The sequence below is a fragment of the Phacochoerus africanus genome, chromosome 5, assembly GCF_016906955.1.
Source record: "Phacochoerus africanus isolate WHEZ1 chromosome 5, ROS_Pafr_v1, whole genome shotgun sequence".
NCBI lineage: Eukaryota > Metazoa > Chordata > Mammalia > Artiodactyla > Suidae > Phacochoerus > Phacochoerus africanus.
In genome coordinates this window covers 33,125,568-33,150,934 of record NC_062548.1, presented here as the reverse complement: position 1 = coordinate 33,150,934, position 25,367 = coordinate 33,125,568, and the positions used below count along the sequence as shown (strand labels likewise).

Genomic DNA, 25,367 nt, shown 5'->3' with positions numbered 1-25,367 from the left:
AGTTTTAAAACAGACGAGATGAATGTACAGCACACTAGGATGCTAAAAGTGGTTATTCTGGACTGTGGGAATTTGATTTTTTTTTTTTTTCCTCCCTTGTATTTCTCTCTCTTCTTAATGATGAGCAATCAGGAAATAAGTTTAACTGCTGAGTTACAACAGTTAACAGTTGAGGTGGAGCAGGATAGGGAAAACGTCTCGAGCTCATAACTGCCAGACTTGAACTTCACAAGGTTGGATATCGTGTGGGCCATCTTGTGTGTTGCTTCAGCCCAGCCCCGAAGCTCAGCCCTTTTCACCAAGATGGAACCTCAAAAATGGTACCAAACCCAAGACAGTCGTAAATACAGTTGGGGCTTTACAAAACAGGCATGGGACTTTTGACATTAATCAAAGTGGAAACTAAACTGGCTCCAGCCCCAAGTTCCAGGACAGCAGAGAAAGCAAACATTAGGGCTGCAGCTTGAACACTTGGCCTCAGTTCCCTTCTGCAAAGGACTGAATAAGACTCTTGATACGCGAAAAGGAGTTTTATTTCCTTGTGCAAAAAAGACATTTCAAGTCAGGCTAGTCAGTCACATTTGGGTGAGTCCTTTTCACACAGAAAACGGGGGTAGAAGAGGTACTTGATGTTGTACTCGGTTTGGGCTAAGCAGTAAGCAACCGCCTGGTCACACTTGCACATGAGTTCTTGACATTTGTCCTGCGCTGGTCCTAGAAGAAGTGGGGAGAGTGAGGTTAAGGCAGGGACTCGCAGTGACCTGAGGATAAACCAGTCAAGCTGGAGGCAAGAGGGCCATCAATTGCATCCGGGTGACAGTTCCGATGTGATCTCCATCATCGAGGCAAGTCCAGAGGGAGGAGATGTCTGCCCCAATTTTACAGAAAAGGAAATTGAAGTTGCCAGGGAAGGGCTTTCAGATGGAAGTCCCAAGTCCATGTGCCTCTTGGCTTCTGCATCCGTATTCAACCTTGCATGTGAGAATCCGTTTAGATAAGCAGTAGACGCCTGGGAACCATCAGGCTTTTTTGGAACATCTGCTTTGCTCCTTCCTAGCTGCGTGATCTTATCTGAACGTTCTGAGCCAAGCCCTCACTTAGATGGGGACACTGTCCACTTTGCAGGTGACTGGGACGCCTGGGGGAGAAAGCCCATGTAAAGTGCCCTGCAGGGGCTTGGTTGGCCCTGGGGAGGCATTCCATCTATGTTGCCTCCATCTGCATTTCTCTGCCTTTGTTCTCCAAGTCTCTTTCAGATGCTCCTTCAAGAAAAGAGCTTATTCCCGCAGCCAATATAATAAATACCCCAATGGTGAAAAGCTGAAAGCCTTCCAGATAAAATCTGGAAGAAGACAAGGATGCCGACTTTCAATGCTTCTATTCAACAATGGATTGGAAGTCCTAGCCATAGCAATCCGTCAAGAAAAAGAAAAGGTATCCAAACTGGAAGAGAAGAGGTAAAAATCGTCCCTATAGGCAGATGACATGAAACTATCTAAAACTCGTTTTCAGTAACAATCATGTATTCCATCTCTCCCTTCCATCCTGGCCCTGCCTTACACAGAGACATAAAGGTTGCCATCCAAAGATAAATCTGGGTTGGAAACTTTTTTTTTTCCCTTGCTTTTTAGGGCCGCCCTAGGCTAGGCGTCGAATCTCAACTGCAGCTGCCAACCTATACCACAGCCACAGCAACACGGGATCTGAGCTGAGTTTGCAAACCTACACCACAGCTCACCAATGCCAGGTCCTTAAGCCACTGAGCAAGGCCAGGGATCGAACCTGCATCCTCACCGATATTAGCCAGGTTCGTTACCGCTGAGCCACAATGGGAACTCCCTAGATTTTGTAATCATCACGTTGTGTATCTTACTACTGTAGAAGGTATAACTGCTATGAATACATCACCTGCCTTTGACTATGGGCTTTTAATTATTCTCATAAATAGGGGCAAAAATCCTACTATTAAGTCCTTCCAAATTCCTCCCAGAGACACAGTGAAGGATGAGGTAGCCAGCTTGGCCATGGGTATCGTAGCTGTGTACCTGTGGGCACAGCACTTCATCCCTCCCAGGCAGTTTCCACAGGAGCCACATGAGGATACTAAAAGTACATACTTCTAAGGGCTCTTGGGAGAATGAGTTGGTGTAACTCAGGGCATACAGCAGGTGCTCGTGAGCCATAGCTGACCTTAAGGTGCGAGATCATCTTTAGAGATCCCCTCTTAAATGCATAGGTTCTGGAGTTCCCGTCGTGGCACAGCAGAAACTGACTAGGAACCATGAGGTTGCAGGTTCAATCCCCGGCCTCGCTCAGTGGGTTAAGGATCCAGTGTTGCCGTGGGCTGTGGTGTAGGCTGCAGATGCGGCTCAGATCTGGCGTGGCTGTGGCTGTGGTGTAGGCTGGCGGCTGTAGCTTCGATTAGACCCCTAGCCTGGGATCCTCCATATGCCTCGGATGTGGCAATAAAAAGACAACAACAACAAAAATGATCCCTTTTTAAATGTACAAGTTCTGGAGTTCCCATCGTGGCGCAGCAGAAACAATTCAACTGTGAACGGTGAGGTTGCGGGTTTGATCCCTGGACTCCCTCAGGGGGTTAAGGCTCCAGCATTGTGGTGAGCTGTGGTGTAGGTCACAGATGCAGCTTGGATCTTACATTGCTGTGGCTGTGGTGTAGGCCATCCGCTCGCTATAGCTCCAATTGGACCCCTAGCCTGGGAACCTCCATATGCTGCTGGTGTGGCCCTAAAAAGCAAAACAAACAAACAAGCCAACCAACAAAAACCACAAAAGCAAAAATGCACAGGTTCCTTGGAGATCCTAGCAGGGCGAAGCAAAAGACAAAAAATTCATCAGCTTCTCTCTCAGGGCAAGACTTGGGGAGCCTGGCAGCACCAGGAGGCAGTGGAGTGATGGGCGGGGCTGTCAATCAGCAGCCGGCACCCCCTGGCCCTATAATGACCTGAGTGTTTATCTCCATGGCTGCACACAGGGTTTCCCAAACTTAGGCTCCTGGCAGCTTTACATCCCCTCTTTGTCGAACAGTAAGTCAATGATTAAATACCTTCTGATTTCATTATGCTAACTGGTATTAAATAGCATTAATAAATTCTATCACTGACATTCATGGAAAACCAAAGTCTTAAACCACAGTACAAGAAACGGACTGAAAAACAAAGAAAGCAAGCAAAAACAACAATAAAAACCAGTGGAGATAATGTTCTAATATTAGTCTAGTTAGATGCAGTTGCCCATCTGAAGCCTCTAAACTGTTTCGTTTGTTTTTTTTTTTTTTAAAGGGTTGGGGAGAGATTAGCAAGTATAAGAGAGGTTTACCCCCTCCAGCAGTCAGACCATCATTCCATTGATACTTCCTCCTTGCCTAATTGGAAAAATTTAACAAAGGACTTAAAAGGAAGTTTGTTTTGTTTGTTTGTTTGTTTGTTTTTAGCATTTTCAGAGCCGCACCTGTGGCATGTGGATGTTCCCAGGATAGAGGTGGAATCAGAGCTGCAGCTGCCACCCATGACACAGCCAGCAACACAAGCCTCATCCACCACCTACACCACAGCTCACGGCAATGCTGGATCCTTAACCCGCTGATCGAGGCCAGGGATCGAACCTACATCCTCATGGATATTAGTTGGATTCATTTCCACTGAGTCGACAACGGGAAATCCCTGAAAAGGGAAAATCTTTCTTACTTAAATTCATTTATCAAGCTTCCCACACTTGGTAAAACGATTGCAAGAAGAGGGTGGAACACAGCCACTCCCCTCCCCATTCCCAAAGCCTGTGTTTAAGTTCTGCAGACTGCCTTGGTTGTAATTCAGTGTATGGGTAACAGGAAACGTCGAGGCAAGAGGAGCCTGCCTTGCAGTTATGCAGAGCCAGGCACTGGGCAAAGGGCTGGCCTTATGGTCCCCATCCGACCCAGTCTTCTCAGCGCCCCAGCTTTACAGAAGAGAAATCCGGGGGTGGGGGGGGGGTGCCTTGGGGACTGAGGCCCCAACCCAGCTCCGCCTGACCCCAGGCCTCATGGCTTGTCTGCAGGAGGGAACAGATGTCCACTCTGGGGCACACCCCCACCCTTACAAATCCAGGCTTGTAACAGAGCATTGTTCACTAGAGTTTGCTTTCTCTCTCTCTCTTTTTTTTTTTTTTTTTTTTTTTTTTTTGCAGCCCTGAGGCATATGGAGTTCCTGGGCCAGGGATCAGATCTGAGCTGCAGGTGTGACCTAAGCTGTAGCTTCAGCACCAGATCCTTAAGCCTCTGCACCAGGCTCGGGGCTGGAATCTGCATCCCACTGTCCCCAAGATGCCGCCGATCCCGTAGCGCCACACTAGGAACTCCTGCTAGAGTTTTAATGACATGAGAAACAGCTTATATTTAAGAGAAAAAAAGAGGTCCAAAACGTGCTGCTATATTTCTTATATAGTATGTACTCAAAAAAGACAAAACCCTTAAAAAATAAAATAAAAACCCCGAACACTGGAAAGTTCTCCAAGTAGTTGTCTGGGTAGTGTCTATGGGAGTTTTATTTCCCATAACACTTTTGCATTTTGTAATTTGATACTTTTCCACTTTGAGCTATATGATGGCTTTCATCATGGCAAAAGCCATCTCAAGTAGCAGAATTTGGAGGGCAGCTGTTGCAGTTTGTCGTTTGTTAGACTTACAATATCCAAACCACTCAATGGCAGTGCTCAAGGGAGGTGGCTTATGGGGTCTTTGGTGGCCCTAGTCTCCCCTCCCCCAGTCTTTACCAGGTCTCACCAGCCTCTACGATAAACACAATTTAGGTTTTTTTTAATTGCCCTTGCCCCATAAAGACCCCTCCAGGACAAGTTCTCCAGCCCCTTTCCAGCTGCCCCCCCAGCCCTTTTTACAAATGAATTCTAGAGATGCCTCAAATACACCATCTGACCCAACAATTCTAGGACTCAACCCTATATAGCCTTCTCACAGGCACACAAAGACTTGGGAAAAGCCACGGTCTCTGCAAACCGTGACCAGCAGTTGATAGGGAAGTGGTCAGCATACATTCCTGTCACAGACCCATCAGCCATGGGCTGTCATCTCCCCCAGGGGGTGTTTGGCCACATCTGGAGAGATTTTCAGTTGTCCCTGCTGCTGGCTTCTGGTGGGTGAGACCAGGGATGCTGCTAAACCACCTCAGCCCCCAGCCCAGCCTCCCGCAACACAGGGTCATCCAGCCAGCGATGTCCGTGGCGTCAAGATGGAGGCTCTCCACTTCAGACGACTGTCAGGCTTCACTGTTGTTATCATTATTATTATTATTTGCTTTTTAGGGCCACACCCACGGCATGTGGAAGTTCCCAGGCTAGGGGTCCAATCGGAGCTGCAGGTGCCGGCCTACACCACAGCCACAGCAGCAAAGGATCTGAGCCATGCCTGTGACTACGCCACAGCTCACCGCAACACTGCATCCTTAACCTATTGAGCAAGGCCAGGGATTGAACCCGAGTCCTCATGGATACTAGTTGGGTTCACTGCTGCTGAGCCACAATGGGCGCTCCCATCCTCACCATTTTAAAGTGCACAAGGCAGTGGCATTTAGTACATTCCCAATGTGGTGCGACCATCACTGCTACCTAGTTCCAAAACATTTCTCTCACCGCAAAAGAAATCCCATAGTTACTAAGTCACTCCTCACTTCCCCTCTCCAGAGTCCCTGGCAACCGCTAATATACTCTCTGTCTCTAAGGATTTGCCTAGTCTGGACACTTCATATACATGGAATCATAGGATGGGTGACCTTTTGTGTCTGGCTTCTTTTACTGACCATGATGGTTTCAAGGGTACATTCTCAATAATATTTGTGGGGAAAATACAGAAAAGCCATACAGCATTTTCAATTCTTGTTTTGTCTTTTTAGGGCACACCTGTGGCATATGGAAGTTCCCAGGCTGGGGTGGAATCAGAGCTGCAGCTGCCGGCCTACACCACAGCCTCAGCAATGCCAGATTGGAGCTGCAACTGCCACCTATGCGACAGCTTGTGGCCACTCTGGATCCTTAACCCACTGAGCAAGGCCGGGGATCGAACCGGCATCCTTATAGATAGCTGGGTTCTTTTTTTTGCTTTTCAGGACCGTACACATGGCATATGGAGGTTCCCAGGTGAGGGGTCGAATCAGAGCTACAGCTGCCAGCTACAGCCACAGCCACGCAGGATCCAGGCCACTTCTGTGACCTACACCACAGCTCATGGCAATGCTGGATCCTTAACCCACTGAGTGAGGACAGGGATCGAACCTGCAACCTCATGGTTCCTATTTGCATTTGTTTCTGCTGCACCACAACAGGAACTCTACTAGCAGGGTTCTTAACTCACTGAGCCACAAGGGAATTCCGAGCATTTCAAATTCTTATACAAACCCAGCACCAGAGTTTCATTGTTCCCATTTTATAGATGAGGCAACTGAAGCTCAGAAGGATTCAGGAACTTACCCAAGGGCACAGAGCTGGAAGGGGTGGGTCAGAGTTCCACCCCAGAATTTGCAGACCCAACACCTGCATGTCCCATAATTATGCTCCCGTCTCCTTGAGCAAGAAAGATTTTTTCAAAAGCAAGGTTTGGTCTCACTGCCCATGGCCTCAGGAGCCCAAGAGCATCATGCTATTCAAGAATAATAAAAACTCAGGAGTTCCCATTGTGGCGCAGCGGAAATGAATCCAACTAGGAACGACGAGGTTGCAGGTTTGATCCCCTGCCTTGCTCAGTGGGTTAAGGATCCGGCGTTGCCATGAGCTGTGGTGTAGGTCACAGATGCAGCTCGGATCTGGCCCTGGCGTGGCTGTGGTGGAGGCCAGCAGCTGTAGCTCTGATTAGGGCCATAGCCTGGGAACCTCCATGTGCCTCAGGTGCAGCCCTAAAAAAAAAAGAAAATGAAGCTCCCAAGGGTTACATTTAAAATAAAGGCCTGCCAGTAAATATTATTATATGCTTAACATTTTTCAAAATATATTTGTCAGGCCCATAAATGGAAAATGAGCCACACCTGTAATTAAGTAAACAACTATGTTCAGAATATCTCCAAACAGAATAAGAGAATATTTTTAGCCAAAAATGCATAATAGGTATTTTGGTTCTCTTCATTCGGTTCAGGGAGGGCAGTTCTGTAAACAGGCACAGACTCCACCAGCAGACACACCAATAAATATTTCACAAACCTCATTTTTACATGGTGAGGGGCAAGCAGAACATGTAGGCTGAAGGGCGAAGAGATCAGTCTTTAACAGATTTCCCATTTAAGGTCCACGTCCCTCCCTCTCTGCCCCTCAGGGGAAGGGGGCAGTTTGGGGACAGGGACCATGCCCAGAAGTGGGTCTATCACCCCAGGTTAAGCAAATCGCTTCTCTCCCTGGGCTTCATTTCCCCAACTCTGAATGAGAGGGTTGAGGAGTTCCCTGGTGGCCTAGTAGTTACAGACTTGGTGTTGTCACTGCTGTGGCTCGGGTTTGATCCCTGGCCTGGGAGCTTCCACATGGCGTGGGTGCAGCCAAAATCAATCAATCCATAAAATTTTGAAATGAGAGGGTTGGAGAGTTCCCTGCTGGCCTAGCAGCTAAGGACTGTCATTGCTGTGGCTTGGGTTTGATCCCTAGCCTGGAAAATTCCACAGGCTGTGGGTGCAGCCAAAAGAAATACATAAATAAAACTTCTAAAATTAAAATTTTTTTAAAGTAAGTGAGAGTGTTGGGAGTTCCCTGGCAGCCTAGCAGTTAAGGGCTTGGCATTGTCACTGCTGTGACTGGAGTTCCGACTGTGGCTTGGGTTTGACCCCTGGCCCAGGAATTTCCACATGCCTTGGGTGCAGCCAAAAAAAAAAAAAAAAAGGAAAAAAAAAAGAAAAAATTAACTGAGATTGGATAAGATGATGCTTGGGGTACTTTCAGTCCTAAAAATTGATGTCGTGTCTCCATATTAATTCAGCCTTGCTTTAAGCCAACTCCTAATTCAGACCAAAAAGAAGCAGCTGAGAATAGATGCCTATCTAAAACATCCTCTTACGTAATCCTTAGGGTTTCCTCTTTCCTGCTAGGGCAGACCCCATCTGCAGAAGCTGGGATTTTCATGGAGATCCTCAATCCCTCATGTGGAGGTGATGGAGGTCAGAGCGAGGTTCATATATGAAGGTGAAGGATGGAGGAGAAGGGAAGGAAGAAAGTAAACACCTCCATCTGATACATGAGTATCACATTATAATGCCCCCCCTTTTTTTCATCTTTACAACACCCACCTTCCAAGGAAGGGAACAGGCTCAGAGAGGCTTAGGGCTAAGTGATTTTCAAGAAAAGTACCAAGACTATTTAATGAAGAAAAAAAGAGTCTCTTCAACAACTAGATATCCACACACAAAAGAATAAAGGTGGATCCCTACCACCCATGAAATGTAAAAATTGACTCAAAATAGCCCAACACCTAAATGTGAGAGTTCAAACTATAAAACTGTTCAAAGAAAAAGGGTAAACGTTCATGACCTTAGATCTGGCAATGGATTCTTAGGACACCAAAAACAACTAACCAAAGACAAAAGAGATAAATTGGACTTTATCAAAATTAAAACTTTTGTATATCAAAGACATTACCAAGACAATGAAAAGACAATAGAATGGTAGGAAATATTTGCAAATCGCATATATGCTAGAGTCCACTATCCAGAATATATAAAGGGCTCTTACAATTCAACAACACAAGGACACTCTTTTTTTTTTTTTGTCTTTTTGCTATTTCTTGGGCCGCTCCCGCAGGCATATGGAGGTTCCCAGGCTAGGGGTCGAATTGGAGCTGTAGCCATCAGCCTACACCAAAGCCACAGCAACTCAGGATCCAAGCCGCGTCTGCAACCTACACCACAGCTCACGGCAACGCTGGATCATTAACCCACTGAGCAAGGGCAGGGACCGAACCTGCAACCTCATGGTTCCTAGTCGGATTTGTTAACCACTGCGCCACAACAGGGAACTCCTTTTTTTTTTTTTTTTTTTTAAAGCCATACCTGCAGTATATGGAAGTTCCCGGGCTAAGGGTCGAGTGGGATCTGCAGCTGCTGGCCTACATCACAGTGGTCAAGAGGTGCAAACAACCCAGTGTCCACTAATGGATGGTGGATACACAAAACGTGGGATATACCTACAATGAAATATTCCTCAGCGATAAAAAGGAATAGAGTTCAGATACAGGCTACAACATGGATGACTCCTGAAAACATGATGCTAAGCGAAAGAAGCCAGACACAAAAGGATACGTATTGTACAATTTCATTTATGTGGCATATCTAGAACAGATAAATTAATAGAAATTGAAAGCGAATTGGTAGCTGCCAGGTGCTGGCTGGAGGGAGCATGAGGGCTGACTACTTAATCGGATATGGGATTTTTGGGAGGTGGGTAGTGTTGATGAAAATGTTTGAAACTAGATAGAGATGGTAGTTGGAGGACATTGTGAATGTATTAAATATCACTAAATGTACACTTTAATTTTTATTTATTTTTGCTTTTCTTAGGGCTGAACATGCGGCATATGAAAGTTCCCAGGCTAGGGGTCGAATTGGAGCTGTAGCTGCCAGCCTAGGCCACAGCCGCAACAACGGAAGATCTGAGCCACACCTGTGACCTTCACCACAGCTCATGGCAATGCCAGATCCTTTAACCCACTGAGTGAAGCCAGAGGTCAAACCCGCATCCTCATGGTTACTAGTCGGATTTGTTACTGCCGAGCCACAAAGGGAACTCTATGAATTGTACACTTTAAATTGGGTAATTTCGGAGCTTCCGTTGCAGTTCAGTGGGTTAAGAACCTGACATAGTGTCAGCGAGGATGAAGGTTCAATCCCTGAGCTTGCTCAGTGGGTTCAAGATGTGGCACTGCCACAAGTTGTGGCATAGGCTGGCAGCTGCAGCTCTGATCTGACCCCTAGGCGGGGAATGTCCTTATGCCACAGGTGTTTCCATAAAAAGAAAAAAAAAGTCGTTAATTTTTATATCATCTCTAGTCTCAATTCAAAGTAAAAAGAAAAAAAGTTATGGAACCAGTTGTCTGAGTCATTTCTAGCTCCTCAGATAAGGTGGAGTTTCACTGCCAGAACTCCAGGCTTACCTACATCGTGTCTGTACTATTCTTCAGTTCCTGTTTTTTCCATTGACTCAGCTTTTTAATTTATTTGAAAGGAAACCGTAGGTAGAAAATACCATCCATCAGCAGGTAATCTTAAAAACAAATACCTCACTCCTTTTCCTATTGTTTTGTTTTAAAAACCAGTCGGGTTGGCCCAGGGATGCAATATTTTAAACTGCGGTTTTATCTTCCTTTTAGCTGCAGAAGCGCTGGTCAAGTAAAATGTAGAGCAATGTTAGATTTTGTTACGATTATCCTCACTAAAGACATGCAGCTGGTGGTTAAAGATAAGTAGATAAATAGGCAGATAGACAATGATTTTTTTAAAGCCAGAATTAAATGTAAGACCAGAACTGTTTAGGGGTTTTTTGGGTTTTTTGTTTTGTTTTGTTTTGTTTTGTTTTTGGAGTTGGTGGGGGGCACATCTGCAGCATATGGAAGTTCCTGGGCCAGGGATAGAACCCATGCCACAGCAGTGACAACACCAGACCCTTAACCAACTGTACCACCAGGGAACTCCTAGAACTGTTTTTGTTTGGTTTTGCTTTTTTTAGGGCCGCACCTGCAGCACATGGAAGTTCCCAGGCTAGGGGTCTAAGTGGAGCTACAGCTGCCAGCCTACACCACAGCCACAGCAATGCCAGATCCAAGCCGTGTCTGCAACTTACCCCACAGCTCACAGCAATGCCAGATCCTTAATCCACCTGAGTGGGGCCAGGGATCGAGCCCAAAAACTCATGGTTCCTAGTCGGATTTGTTTCCACTGTGCCACAACGGGAACTCCTAGAACTGCTTTTGAGTAAGGCTGTACTCTGTTAGAAGGATCAGCAAGTGTCCCAGGGGTGGTAAAGCTGAAGTAACACTGAACTGGAGTTCCTGCTGGGGCGCAGTGGGTTAGGAAACCAACTGCAGCTGCTCAGGTCACTGCAGAGGCACGTGTTCGATCTCCAGCCGGGCACGGTGAGTTAAAGGATCCAGCGTTACAGCATAGATTGCATCTGAGGCTCGGATTCCATCCCTGGCCTGGGAACAGCCACATGCCATGGGTACACCATAAAAATGAATGAATGAATGAATGAATAAAGTGACACTGAACCGAGACTTTCTCCTAATTTCACAAAATTAGGAAGATGAAAAGATAATTGAAAGAGAGCTCATTTTCCTCGGGATGTTCAGGATTACTCAGAACTGTGTTCGTGTACTCCCCCAGATCCTGAGCTTGATGGAACAGAACCCCGTCATCCTCACCAGAGGTTCCACGTGGGGTCATCTCCTTAACAGTCAGGTAATGACCTCTACTAGGCAGGAAGCACCATGGCACCATCACTTCACCCTCATGGCAGGCTGGCTTGATTTCTGCTCCCAGTTCACCAATGAGGAAACTGAGGCTCGGAGATCAAGGCTCAGCCAACATCACAATACCTGAATCACCGACGAAGCTGCTGACTCCCAGGCCAGGGTTTGCAAACTCAAACGTTCCCTGGGCAGGCAGTGCTATTGAAGGAAGCAAAGGGGACACGCGAAACCCAGGCACCTTCTCTCCACGGTGACAAGGGGGCTTGCTACTCCCAGTTTTCTCAAAGCATCCGGCCTTTTGACCTACCTGCTGTTTTCCTAGGTTTGACAGAAACATTCCCTTTCCATAACAACATCAATGGCACAAGGGATATGCAACATGGTCATTGACACTTGGCCTCAGTCAGACGCACAATAGGGCATGGTGGAGCCTGGAGCAGATGGGAGAGGCAGGCCCCGCCTGTAGTTGGAAGCCCCGCTAAGCTTTAGGAAACGGTTGTGACTGGATCAGATGCTGGGAACTCACCACACAGGATGTGCTGATCGATGCACTTCCAGGAGTAGCGGTCCATCTTAGGACTGCAGCCAGCGTCCTCGGCACGTTTGTAGCAGCAGTCGTGGTAGTGACAGCACCTGTGGGTGGCAGACAGGCAGACCAGCAGGTGAGTGAAGGCAAGGATGCTCTCCTGGGCGTCAGCCTGTGCCAGGACTGGGAGCAAGTGCAGACCCACAGGGGGACAGCCTCTTCTGGTCCAAGCTTTGCCTTAGACAATCCCCATCCTGGGAAATAAATTCCGCTGACCTGTGAGGCCTCCATCCCTTGGCCAGGCTCGAGGCAAGCCTGCCTCGCTCTCTGAGTCTCTCCTCTGTTCCTGGAGAGAGGAACCTCCTCACTCAGCCCCCTACTCTGCCCTCTGCCTGGGAGAACTTTGCGCCCACCTTTCCAGCTTGAGGTCTCAGCCCAAGCACCAGCTCCGCTGCCAGGAGGCCAACCAGATCCCCTCTCACCCCAGGCTCTGATGATATCCTGGTTAAACCCTCTCATAAAACCAGGCTCCCGCCCTCCAGGCAGGTGTATGATGAGACCAGCATTAGGGAGAAGACTGATGAGCATCTGCCTTCCTCTGACCAGACCTCTGCGGGGGCGGGGCCCTTTCTGTCCTGTTGCCTACGGCGTCACCGGTGTCCAGCCCAGGGCCTGCCACATGATGGGACCTCAGTAACAATGGTAAAAATGAGAATAATACACAAATTCCATGAGAAACACCCACCAACGTCTGGGGACTTGCTCATTACACAATCGTTTGCTGCTATCGTGTCCATCCAGCCCACAGCCCCTCTCTATGTTGGGTGGGGTCTGGCAGGGACAGGGCAGCCAGAGTCCCCTCCACCCTTGAGGAGCTCCCGTCTGATGGGGCAGGCAGAGAAGCTACCAGATGCCACAAGAGGTGCTGGAATTCAGGGTGAGGAGAGGGGATCCTGGGAGCCAGAGGAGGCTTCAGGGAAGACTTCCTAGAGGCTGTGACCTCCGGGCAGCATCTGGAAAGGTGCTCAGGAACCAGACGAGCAGACTGGGGGAGGGCAGGGCCCACGGCGGGAGCCTCACAGGCACGAGGCTGGGTAAAGGCCTGTCAGGAACAATGACCTCCTTGGAGCCCAGGAGGAGACTATCGCATCCTGCCCTCCACCCCCTACTGGCACTAAGTAGAAATGGATGAGTGGCCCTTTAAGCCTCGGAGGGGCCCGTGTATAAAAGGGGGATTGCCACTGTATCTGCCTCCTTGGATGGCCATGGCCCTGAGGGCAAAGGAGAGGAAGTCACTTAAGATCAAAGCCCATAGCCCCCCCACCAACACACACAGAACAGCCCCGCCTCACACAGCAGCAGCAGAAGGGCAGTGACTAGGGGCATGAATCCAGCCAGGGCTGCCTGGGTTCAGATCCCAGTCCCCACCCCTTACTCTCTATGTGGCCCCAGGCAGGTTGATCTTTCTTTGCCTCACCTTCTTCATCTCTGAAATTGGGCTGTTGTGAGGATTCGACAGGGTTCTCAGAACATTTCCTATGCATAATAAGTCTGGTCAATGATATGTCTCTTTTTTAGCGAAAGTAATCAATGGGCAGAGTGGGGGCAGCTGGCACCAAGGTTTGGCCTCACTGGCCGTGTTACCCAGGAGTCCCTCTGCCCGTAAGTAGCACATGTGCCCTGGGCTCTTCCTAATTTGTTTATTTATTTATTTGCTTTTTTAATGCCACACCCACAGCATATGGAGGTTCTCAGGCTAGGGGTCGAATCGGAGCTGCAGCTGCTGGCCTACACTAGAGCCACAGCAACACCAAATCCGAGTCGCATCTGTGACCTACACCACAGCTCACGGCAACTGCCAGATCCTTAATCTACTGAGCAAGGCCAGGGATTGAACCCGCAACCTCATGGATACTAGTCGGAGTCGCTTCCACCGCGCCACAATGGGAACTCCAGCTCTTCCTAATTTAAGCCCAACCTTGGTTTGGGGTATTGCCTCCTGAGCCTTAACTACCCCAGGGGGCGGGGACCTTCCAGCCCAAAGCAGGCACTTACCAGTCGATGGCATCCAGGGGCTGGCCATGGCCACCCAGGCCACAGTAACAGCCGTAGTTCATGTAGGCCACGGGGGTGCGGGTACCAACGCAATTCACAGTCCCTGCCAGTTCGATGAGCCCACGTCGGTGCACATGTGACCTTTGGGAAGCTGGAGGGGTGGGGACAAAGGTTAGAGGTTGCAGGTCAGGGCTGCCCTGGTCTTGGGGAAAGGGCCTGGATGACTCTCTGAGATTGGATCCTGCTTCTCCTACTTCCAATCTGTGTGATCTTGGACAACACAATCTCTCCGTGCCTTGGTTTGTTTGTTTGTTTGTTTTTGCTCTTTTTGCTTTTTCTAGGGACGCATGGGCGGCATATGGAGGTTCCCAGACTGGGGTCCAATTGGAGCTGTAGCCGCCAGCCTACAACATAGGTACAGCAACGTGGGATCTGAGCCATGTCTGCGAACTACACGCCAGCTCACAGCAACGCTGGATCCTTAACCCACTGAGCAAGGGCAGGGATCAAACCCTCAACCCCATGGTTCCTAGTTGGGTTCATTAACCACTGAGCCACAACGGGAACTACCTCTCTGTGCCTTGGTTTCCTCATCTGTAAGACGGGGAGAAGGGGACCTCACACCACATAATGAAATGAGATCATGCATGTAAAGCTTTCCTCATATAACAAGTTCTATTATGATCAATATCTTCAAGGCAGCCATGGAAGAGAGAACAGGCCACAGAGCCACAGCCTCTGAAAGATCTCACCACTGGGCCTTTTCACAGACTGGTCCCTCTTCTGGGAACACCCTAACTCCCAAACCTGTGCCCTTGTCAACTCCAGACACAGTCACACATCAGATATCTGTCCAGGCACTTGTGCTGGGCACTGGTGTCAGAGGTGAGCTGAACGGGGTCCCCGCTGTCAAGGAGGGCTCCTGTGTGGGGGCCTCTCTGTCTCTGGGTCTCCAGACTCTGGCTCGGGACTCTCGGCTTCGCCTCATTTTTCACCATCCAGGCACCGCTTCCTCCCACACAGGGAGGCCCTGTGACCTGATTCCAGTCATTTCTCTGGACCCCCACACTGCTCTGGCACATAGCAGTACACAGTCAGTGCGACTTGAACACTTGTGTCTCACAGTCGAAAAAGAGGTGACCCAGGTGGGAAGGACGACCCCTCCAGTCACACAGCCAAGAAGAACCTGAGCTGATTAGGGGCTTCTGACTCCCAACCCAGTGCTCCTTATCTTCCCCGAGTAGCAGCGGGGGAAGGAGGCCTGCCAGGGTGACAGCGCAGAGGGGATCGAGGGGGCCACCTCTGGGGGTGAGGGGCCTCCAAACCCGCTGCGACCTGGGCATCAGAGAATCCCAGAGCGACTCCTCCTTCCAGTGAGGGCCATGAGTCCATGCTGGCTGGTGTTTGGTCAAAAAGCACCATCAGGGAGTTCCCATTGTGGCTCAGCAGGTTAAGAACCCAACTAGTATCCATAAGGATGTAGCTTTGATCCTTGGCCTTGCTCAGTGGGTTAAGGATCCCTCATTGCTGCAAGCTGGAACAGATGCAGCTCGGATCCAGTGTTATCATGGCTGTGGTGTAGATCAGCGGTGGTACATGCCGGCAGCAGTGGCTCCAATTTGACCCCTAGCCTGGGAACTTCCATATGCCGCAGGTGTGGCCTAAAGAGACCAAAAAAAAAAAAAAAAAAAGCACAATCAGGAGTTCCCATTGTGGTGCAGTGGGTTAAGAATCCGAATGCAGCAGCTCAAGTCGCTGTGGGTTCAATCCTTGGCCTGATGCAGTGGATTAAAAGGATCATACATTGCCACAGCTGTGGCATAGGTCACAGCTACAGCTTGGATTCAATCCCTGACCCAGGAGCTAAAGAAAAAACACAGAATCAGACTGCAGTAAGGAGATGCTATCACTTCACCCTGCACTGTGCTCCCCAGTGGACAAGCAAGGTCATTGTCAGTGGCAGCGCCTCCTTGGCTTGTGGGCAGCCATTCTCCCATTTACAGAGGGCGAGACTGAGGCTAAGAGAGGCGAAAGAACCCATCCTGGTGTCCTGCTGCCTGGGCAGGTGAGCAGCAGAGCAGAATCTCTGGACTTTAACATCATGCCTCTTTCATTTCTCTTTATCGAGAACAAGTCTTTCATTTGTTTCTTAACGGCTGTACTCCTGACATATGGACATTCCTCAGCCAGGGATTGACTCCAAACCACAGCTCCGCCAACCCCAGATCCTTAACCCACTGCACCAGGCAGGATGAAGGCTGAACCTACCTCTGCAGCAACCGAGCTGCTGCAGTCAGGTTCTTAACCCACTGTGCCATGGCGGGAACTCCTAGAACAGGTCATCACACTGATTGTTTTTCAAAGCGTCCAGGCCCAAATTAAATTCAACTTCGTTTTTTCTCTGTGGAAAAAGGAGTATCTTCATGAAGGGGACAGAGGTGAGCTGAATAGAAACAAAATGTGAAAACGAGTCTAGAGTTAAAGGTTTGCCTTCCTCTCTGGATGACCAGTCCCGGCTCTCACGGGACTTGCCGAAGGCTGCTCCCAACTGCGCACGTCTCTGCCTGAGACCTCGCAGCTCCCATCCCCCTCCTCCCCCTTCCAGGTAGAGCTCAGGGTCCTCAGCTCGAGGCCCTGCAGGGGCCGACCCTCCCATTTCCCCATCGGCCTCTCTCAACGACCCCCGCCCCCCAGACACACACAGCCCTCCATCATCATTTCCTGTTTCTCCAGGTAAATTTCCCATCACATACACAGCAAATGCCCTCACCCCATCCTCGCCCAGCTCACCGATCACCTCCTTCTAGAATCTGCCTCGCCTCAAAAGGGGCCCTTGTTACTCTGTGCTGCTGCCTGCTTGTGGGAGTGACCCTCCAGCTTCAGATAACTGCCATCGGCAGCTTGGCATCACCTGGCATGCAGTGGGGCTTTCAGAAAAAGGCCCTCGGCCCCTGGATCTACCATGCCCCATGGAACACAGGCTAAGCTTATCTGACGGGCCAGGTTCCAACGCCACACCCCAAAGGTGGTTCCGGAGGTCCTTCCACCCTGACCTGACCCCTACTCTGGCATCTCAGGGTCCCGGACTCAGCCTTATGGGGAACCCAGGCATGGGCGGATGCCCAGCACTGGGTCTGTAACCAAGGCAAACACTCTCTCCATGCCAGCTTAGGTGGGGCAGGTCATTCTGGGGGTTGTTTGTTCTGTCTGCCCACGACAGCCTCTGCTGGGAGGGCCAAGGCTGTCCAGGCTTCCTACCGGCCTGAGGGTGTGTGTGTGTGTGTGTGTGTGTGTGTGTGTGTTTATGAGTTACTGTGTGTTTGTGCTTCTGTGTGTGTGTCCATATGGAGCTGTCTCAGTGTCCCTGAGAGGGGTGTGTGTGTGTTCCCCTTGGCATATCTTTGCCTGTGTCTGTGTGTCAGCCTGTCTATGAGCCCTATACCTGAGCGCCCAGGTGAGTCTGACTGTGTTCCATGCCTGTAGCGTCTGTATATTTCCCTGTGGGTGTCTGTACACCCAGAAATGGGCCGTTGCTGAGGGGACTTCTCTAAGGGTGATGATTGGGGTGGGTGAGAAGGCAACATCACATTCCTCCCTGGCCCCAGTTAGGGTGGGACCCTTCTTCCCCTGCTCAGCCCCACCCCTGGAGTCCCCCTCTTAGTGCTGCTGCAGTCCCCAGGGACAAGTGGAGCGGAAGGTCGGTTCACAGGAGCCTAGACCAGGTGGATGGGGAGATCTGATGGCCGGAGAGGATGACAATGGCTGGAGAGGGTGTCTGGGGAGGACAATGAGCCCCCAGGGAAGGGCTGGGCCAGATCTGGGTTCCTGGGAGGCCTGAATGAGTGGGGGCTCTTGGAGAGGACAGGGGACAGGGCTCCTGGGAAGGTGGGAAGCAATGTGTCCATGCGCCACAGAAAGGAAAGCTGAGGGCCATAAGGCTCCTGGGACCCTGGGGAGCTGGAGGAGTCCCAGGAATTCCTGGGTCCTCGGAAGGGGCCCATCCCTCACTCACCTGCAGCTGAGCCCGAGGCCGGGTCCCAGGAGCAGCAGCAGCGACAGCCCTATTGGCGGGCACAAAGGCAGCGGACCCATCGGAGGGTGGCAGGTGTGGGGCAGTCTGGCGGGCCAGTGGCCGGGGGGCCCCAGCCTCCTCCACGACGCCCCGCCCCGCCCGCCCATGGCCCCGCCCCGGCCCCGCCCCCGCCTCCCTCTCCAGCGGGCGGGGCGGGGCCGCCAGGGGCGGTCCGCGAGCGGTGCCGGTAGGCTGTAGCCCTCCGCTTCCCGGTCGTCGAAAGGGCTCCCGGCCCACAGGAGGAATCCGCCCGGGGATGTCGCGGAGTGGGGGAGGGCCGAGAATTCCTCAGGAAAGACAAGAAGCCCGGGTCGAGTCTCAGAAAATGCGAGGTACTCTGTTGATGTTATCGTTCCCTGCGGGCCCCTCCCAGAGCTCACCTGAGCGACCGACAGGGGGTGGGAAGGGGGAGGGACGGGCGCGATCATCAACCCTTGGAATGTGGGAAGCCTGGGGTCCCTGTTACCCCCGAAAGCAGCCTTCTGCAACCCACTACCCACCCCCGAACACCACCATGGTCGGAAACTGAGGCGGGTCAAAGACTTGCTCCAGGTCACTGAGTATATTCTGGTGAAAAAAGCTAAAGCAACAGCGGTGGGAAAGGGAAGGGAGGTGCGTGTGAGCAAGCCCGCCTCCCCTTCCTCGCCTCCTCAGACTCCTCATCAGGTCAAGCTCAAGGAGGCCTCCAAGGGACCTGGGGAGGCCAGGAAGACTACACCATAGATGCTCAGTATTGAAAGCGATGACAGGAGGAGTTCCCGTCGTGGCTCAGTGGTTAACATATCCGACGAGGAACCATGAGGTTGTGGGTTTGATCCCTGGCCTCGCTCAGTGGGTTAAGGATCCGGCGTGGCCGTGAGCTGTGGTGTAGGCTGGTGGCTACAGCTCCGATTCGACCCCTAGCCTGGGACCCTCCATATGCCGCGGGAGCGGCCCTAGAAAAAGGCAAAAGGCAAAAAAGAAAAAAAAAAAAAAAAGGGAGATGACAGGAGTTCCCGTGATGGATCAGCGGTAACGAATCCGACGGGGAACCATGAGGTTGCAGGTTCGATCCCTGGCCTCGTTCAGTGGGTTAAGGATCCAGTGTTGCCTTGAGTTGTGGTGTAGGTCGCACCTGTAGCTCCCATTAGACCCCTAGGCCTGGGAACTTACATATGCCGCAGGAGCAGCCCTAAAAAGCAGAAGGGAAAAAAAAAGAGAGAGGGAGAAAGAAATAGGTGACAGTCATGGTACTCGTCTGTTCCTTCTGTCTCTGGTGCTAGCCCTTCGCAATTAGGCAGAACTGCCTCTGAGAGTGGAACCCTAGACTCTGCATCGCCACCGCCAAGCTTTCCTAAGGATGATGGCAATTAAGGGGATGTCACATCCCACCCGCTAGGGTGTGCTAAGGACATTAGGTGCATGGTCTTTTCACAACCTCAGGCCCCTGCTGTTCCCATTTCACTGGAAGAAACTGAGGCTCAGGGGAAGTAGGGGAACCCAGATTCAAATTCATTTCTACATGGTGCCAAACCTCCGTCTCCCTGCTTCTATGAAAACCTGAAACATCACACCATCCCTCAGCCATACTCTGAGATCACTGTCTCCCCGCCGGAGTGAGCCCCTCAAGGCAAGACTTGGGTCTCTTCTTGATCACCCACCACTGGCCTGCCTGACACAAAACAGGTGTAAGGTTAAGGCGTGTCCACACAGATTATAGGTTTTAGACTCCAAAACATGGGTAAACAACATTTTCTTTCTTCTGAAGTTCTCCGTAGGCCACAGGGGATAAAATATCCCACATAAATCTAGAAAGACTTTTGCTTTCAAGGAATTTCCCAATCAATATGGACGGAGGAAAATTAATTTAAATGCATAGGTCCTGGAGTTCCCTGATGGCTCAGTGGGTCAAGCATCCAGTGTTGTCACTGCTGCTGTGGTGTGGGTTGGATCCCTGGCCCAGGAACTTCTGCATACCCCAGGCACAGACAAAAAAGACAAAAAAAATTAAGGAGTTCCCATCGTGCCTCAGTTGTTAATGAATACAACGAGTATCCATGAGGATGAGGATTTGACCCCTGGCCTTGCTCAGTGGGTTAAGGATCCGGCATTGCCGTGAGCTGCAGTATAGGTTGTAGACATGGCTTGGATCCTCCGTTGCTGTGGCTGTGGTGTAGGCTGGCAGCTGCAGCTCCAACTCGACCCCTAGCCTGGGAACCTCTATATGCCATGGGTGCAGCCTTTAAGGGACAAAAAAAAAGTTTGGTGAGTAAAATGATTTCTTCTTATGTGATGGGAGTGGGTGCCCTCGAGTGATAAGGAGATAAAATAACTATCCATGCAGGCAAGCATGTGAATCTGTGTACTTTCTTCAGCTCATGAGACCCCCAAATAATAAATCAATGAATTTCGTTACATACCATCACACCCTTTGACCCAGCAACCCAATTTGGGAAATAGCTCTAAGAAAATAAACTCCTCAGATAAGATTTATACAATGAAAAGTTAAATTATAGGATTTTCACATGATAGAATAGGCATTCATTCCAATGTAGAGTGTTTTGAAGACTATCTCCTGGCCATTTAAAAGTACTTCAGGGAGTTCCCGGTGTGGTGCAATGGGATCTGTGGCATCTCTGGAGTGCTGGGACACAGGTTCAATCCCCAGCCTGGCAAAGTGGGTTAAGGATCCAGCATAGCTGTCGCTGTGGCGTAGGTCAAAACTGTGGCTTGGGGAATTCCCATTGCGGTGCAGCAGAAATGAATCTGACTGGTATCCATGAGGACGCAGGTTCGATCCCTGGTCTCACTCAATGGGTCAGGGATCTGGCATTGCCCTGAGCAGCAGTGTAGATTCAGACAAGGTTCATATCCCAGGTTGCTGTGGCTGTGGTGTAGGCTGGCAGGTGTAGCTCCCATTCGGGTCTGGGAACTTCCATAAGCTGTCAGTGAGGCCCTAAAAAGCTGAAAAAAAAAAAAAAAAAAAAAAGAAAAGAAAAAAGAAACTCTGGCTTGGATCTGATCCCTGGCCTGGGAACTCCACATGCTGCAGGGTGGCCAAAAAATAAATAAAAGTAAAAAATAATACTTTAAACAGCTGAAGTTTACAGTATAACCCTACCTTTATAATTACAAATCGTACAACAGAGAGAGAGCCAGACGTAAACATATCCATATGTGTATTCCCACTACGTATGGCATACATGGGGTTTCTCCTAGAACAAGCAGAGGAGAGGAATGAAGAAGAAAAATAGGAAAAATGAATGAAACATATCACAGTGGTTACTGGTTATCTTCTGCTGGTGGAATTCCTCTGCACAATTCTTATTTTTGTCCTTGTAATTTTATTTTCCACATTTCTATGAGAACCTAAAATTTTGTGATTCAGAGGAAAAAATTAAAAATAAAACGAAATCAGATTCATAAACTCAAGAAAACTCGTCTGTTGAAAGTTATCTCGATATTATTCTGAAATCTCAGAGACATAAGTATAAGGATAAAGATGCCCATAAGTTTTAAGTTGCTGATTGTGGGTTTTTTTTTGAAAAACTTTGTATTCCTTTGTTTACCAGGGGCTCTGGGGAGGGAGATGAGGGGAGTTTTTGGTTAATGAATATAGAGTAGGAGTTCCCGTCATGGCACAGTGGAAACAAATCCGACTAGGAACAAATTTCAGGTTCCATCCCTGGCCTTGTTCAGTGGGTTAAGGATCTGGCGTTGCTGTGAGCTGTGGTGTAGGTCCCAGATGCGGCTCGGATCCCGTGTTGCTGTGGCTCTGGTGTAGGCCGGCGGCTGTAGCTCCGATTTGACCCATAGCCTGGGAACTTCCATATGCCATGGGTGCAGCCCTGAAAAGACAAAAGACAAAAAAAAAAAAGAGTATAGATTAAAAAATATGCCTTTACCTCTTGATTCAGGAATCTCATTCTAAGTATATATCACAAAACACACTGGCAAAAAAATTAAATGACGTGTGCTCAAGGCAATTCATTTTAACAACTTTACAACAGCACAGTCATAGAAACAATATAAATGCCTATCAATCAGGGATCAACAAGCTAGAGCCTTACAATTTTAATAAATTTTCATTAGAAACAGTATAGTTTTGGGGGATTTTTGTTTGTTTTTGCTTTTTAGAGCCACACCTGTGGCATGTGGGAGTTCCCAAGCTGGAGTGGAAGACCGGCGCTCGAATCAGTGAGCCCCAGTAAGGCCACCCGAGGCCGGTAGCACCTCCTCACAGACACTCAAGTGCTGCAGCGCTCACACCTAAAACCTCGGGGGCCACAGAATCCGTTTACAAAACCAATCCGAAGTAGGTTCCAATAATCTCCCTCATAGCTGCTTGTCTTTTTTTTTCTTTTCTTTTTTTAGGGCTGCACTCACAGCTTATGGGTTCCCATCATGGCGCAGTGGAAACGAACCCGACTAGTATCCATGAGGATGAGGGTTCCATCCCTAGCTTCGATCCCGTGGGTGGGTTAAGGATCTGGCCTTGTGGTGAGCTGTGGTGTAGGTCTCAGACAAGGCTCAGATGCTGCATTGCTGTGGCTGTGGTGTAGGCCAGCAGCTGCAGCTCCAGATTTGATCCCTAGCTTGGGAATCTCCATATGCCACAGGTGCGGCCCTAAAAAGAGACAAAAATAAATAAATAAATAAAATAGAAACAAACTCACAGATTTCAAAACCAATCTTATGGTTACCATAGGTAAAACCATGGGGGGGAGGAAGAATTGGGAGCGTGGGAATAACACACAGACACTGCTGTGTAAAATAGATGAGTAACGAGAATCTACTGTATATCACAGGAAAATCTCAATAGTTTGTAATAACCTGTATGGGGAAAAAGAATGGATATATTTATATGAGTGACTTATCCACCTCGCTATACACTTGAAAATAATATAATATTGTAAATCAACTATACTCCAATGTCAATAAATTTTTAAAAAGAGAAAAATTAAAATTGGACAGGTTTTAGTTCTGTCTCTATGACTAAAGCCAAAAAGATGATTTTTTTGGTAACACTATATGGCCACAATATTCCTTTTTTTTTTGTCTTTTTAGGGCTTCACCCACAGCATACGGAGGTTCCCAGGCGAGGGGTCCAGTCAGAGCTGTAGCCACCGGCCTACACCACAGCCACAGCAACACCAGATCCAAGCCATGTCTGAGACCTACACACAGGTCACGGCACCACCAGATCCTTAACCCACTGAGCTAGGCCAGGGATCGAACCTGCGACCTCATGGTTCCTAGTCTGATTTGTTTCCACTGCGCCACGATGGGAACTCCTGGTCACAATATTCTTTAGATTGGAGAAAAATGCCCCAGGTGAGGCTTATTAGACTATCCAAAACTGGTTTTGCCAGATTGATAAAGCATCTTTTCAGAATGCTGGCCCTGAGGGAACAGGTCATTCTAGGAGGAACTTTCTTTTCTCCACCTGTGCCTCTAAGATGTAAATGTTTTATTGGGGCTGTCAGGACCTCATCTTGGTCTTATCTAGACTACCTGCAATACTCAAGACTGAGGGGACCAAAGAGAAAAGAGGACTTTTTTTTTTTTTTTTTTTTTTTTGCTTTTTACGGCCACACACACAGCCTGTGGAAGTTCCCAGGCTAGGGGTTGAATCAGAGCTGCCGCTGTCAGCCACAGCCACAGCAACGTGGGATACGAGCCTCGTCTGTAACTTATACCACAGCTCACGGTATCCTCACCAGATTCGTAACCCACTGAGCAGGGCCTGGGGTCAAATCTGCAACCTCACGGATACCAGCCAGGCTGAGTCACAGTGGGAACCCCCAGAATTGACTCTTGAATTCATATTTTCCACTCAAGAAGGGCCTCTTCATTGAACTGGTCTATATAAAAAACTACTGACCGCAATGACACCCACAGGAGGATAAGCAGTATGAGGCAGCAGATCCAAGAGTCTAGACCAGGCTAGACCCGGTTGAACTCAGTTGAACTCTTTACCAAATGTTTGTCTCCCTATCAAAATTGAATGTTATGATGTTACTTTTTTTTTTTTTTTTTTTGCTATTTAAGGCTGCACCTGCAGCATATAGAGGTTCCCAGGCTAGGGGTCAAATCTGAGCTACAGCTGTTGGCCTATGCCACAGCCACAGCAACACAGGATCTGAGCCACGTCCGCAACCTACACCACAGCTCACGGCAATGCCGGATCCTTAACCTACTAAGTGAGGCCAGAGATCGAACCCACAACCTCATGGTTCCTAGTCACATTCGTTTCCACTGTGCCATATTGGGAGCTCCTATTATGTTACTTCTGACCAAACTAGTGCCCCCAGTGTTCAGGATAGAAAGGTAATTTTCTAGCGAAGTTTTCACAGAGTATAATTACTCATGACATGTATTATGCTTGCTTTAAGTCTACTGCTAAAAGAGTAGGTACAATGCTTACGTGACGATTCAGTACAATTGATAAAATGTATAGCTTATGAAATGTTTGCCTATCAGTGTACCTGATTTTGTTCACTATGTTTGATTGTTTTATCCCAAGGTAGATAACTCGGTAGATATCTATTTCTTTTTTTTGTCTTTTTGGGGCGGTACCCATGGCATGTGGAGGTTCCCAGGTTAGGGGTCAAATTGGAGCTATAGCCGCTGACCTACGCCACAGCCACAGCAACGCAGGATCTGAGCCACGTCTGCGACCTAGACCACAGCTCATGGCAACACCAGATCCTGCTGAGCAAGGCTAGGGATCGAACCTGCATCCTCACAGATGCTAGTCAGGTTCATTTCCACTGAACCACGACGGGAATTCCTACGTAGATATCTATTTGTGTGTGTACGTGCATATATGTATGTGTATATATATGAAGTTATATATATAAAGTACAGTAAAGTTTATAGTATAGTATAAATTTGAAGTTTAAGTATGTCTTAGGCAATATTTGGGACAAAATCATACTAAAAATATTTATAGTTCCCGTCGTGGCGCAGTGGTTAACGAATCCGACTAGGAACCATGAGGTTGCGGGTTTGATCCCTGGCCTTGCTCAGAGGGTTAACGATCCAGCGTTGCCGTGAGCTGTGGTGTAGGTCACAGATGCGGCTCGGATCCCGTGTTGCTGTGGCTCTGGCGTAGGCTGGTGGCTACAGCTCCGATTCGACCCCTAGCCTGGGAACCTCTATATGCCGCAGGAGCGGCCCTAGAAAAGGCAAAAAGACAAAAAAATGAAAAAACAAAAATAAATAAATAAAATAAAAATATTTATCTGAAATTCATATTTAACTGGGTATCCTGTATCTAACCTTGTCTA

The 25,367-nt window shown here is 49.0% G+C and overlaps 1 protein-coding gene across 1 annotated transcript; it reads right to left on the bottom strand.

Moving 5' to 3' along the window:
- Positions 1-515: 515 nt before the first annotated feature.
- Positions 516-16,688, bottom strand: LOC125128407 (group 10 secretory phospholipase A2-like). Its single transcript, XM_047782762.1, has 5 exons — positions 16,557-16,688; positions 14,863-15,097; positions 14,025-14,175; positions 11,970-12,076; positions 516-714 (listed from the first exon to the last, which is right to left on the bottom strand). The coding sequence occupies exons 1-5, from the start codon at positions 16,686-16,688 to the stop codon at positions 572-574; spliced, it is 768 nt and encodes a 255-aa protein (XP_047638718.1). The 3' UTR covers positions 516-571.
- Positions 16,689-25,367: the final 8,679 nt, after the last annotated feature.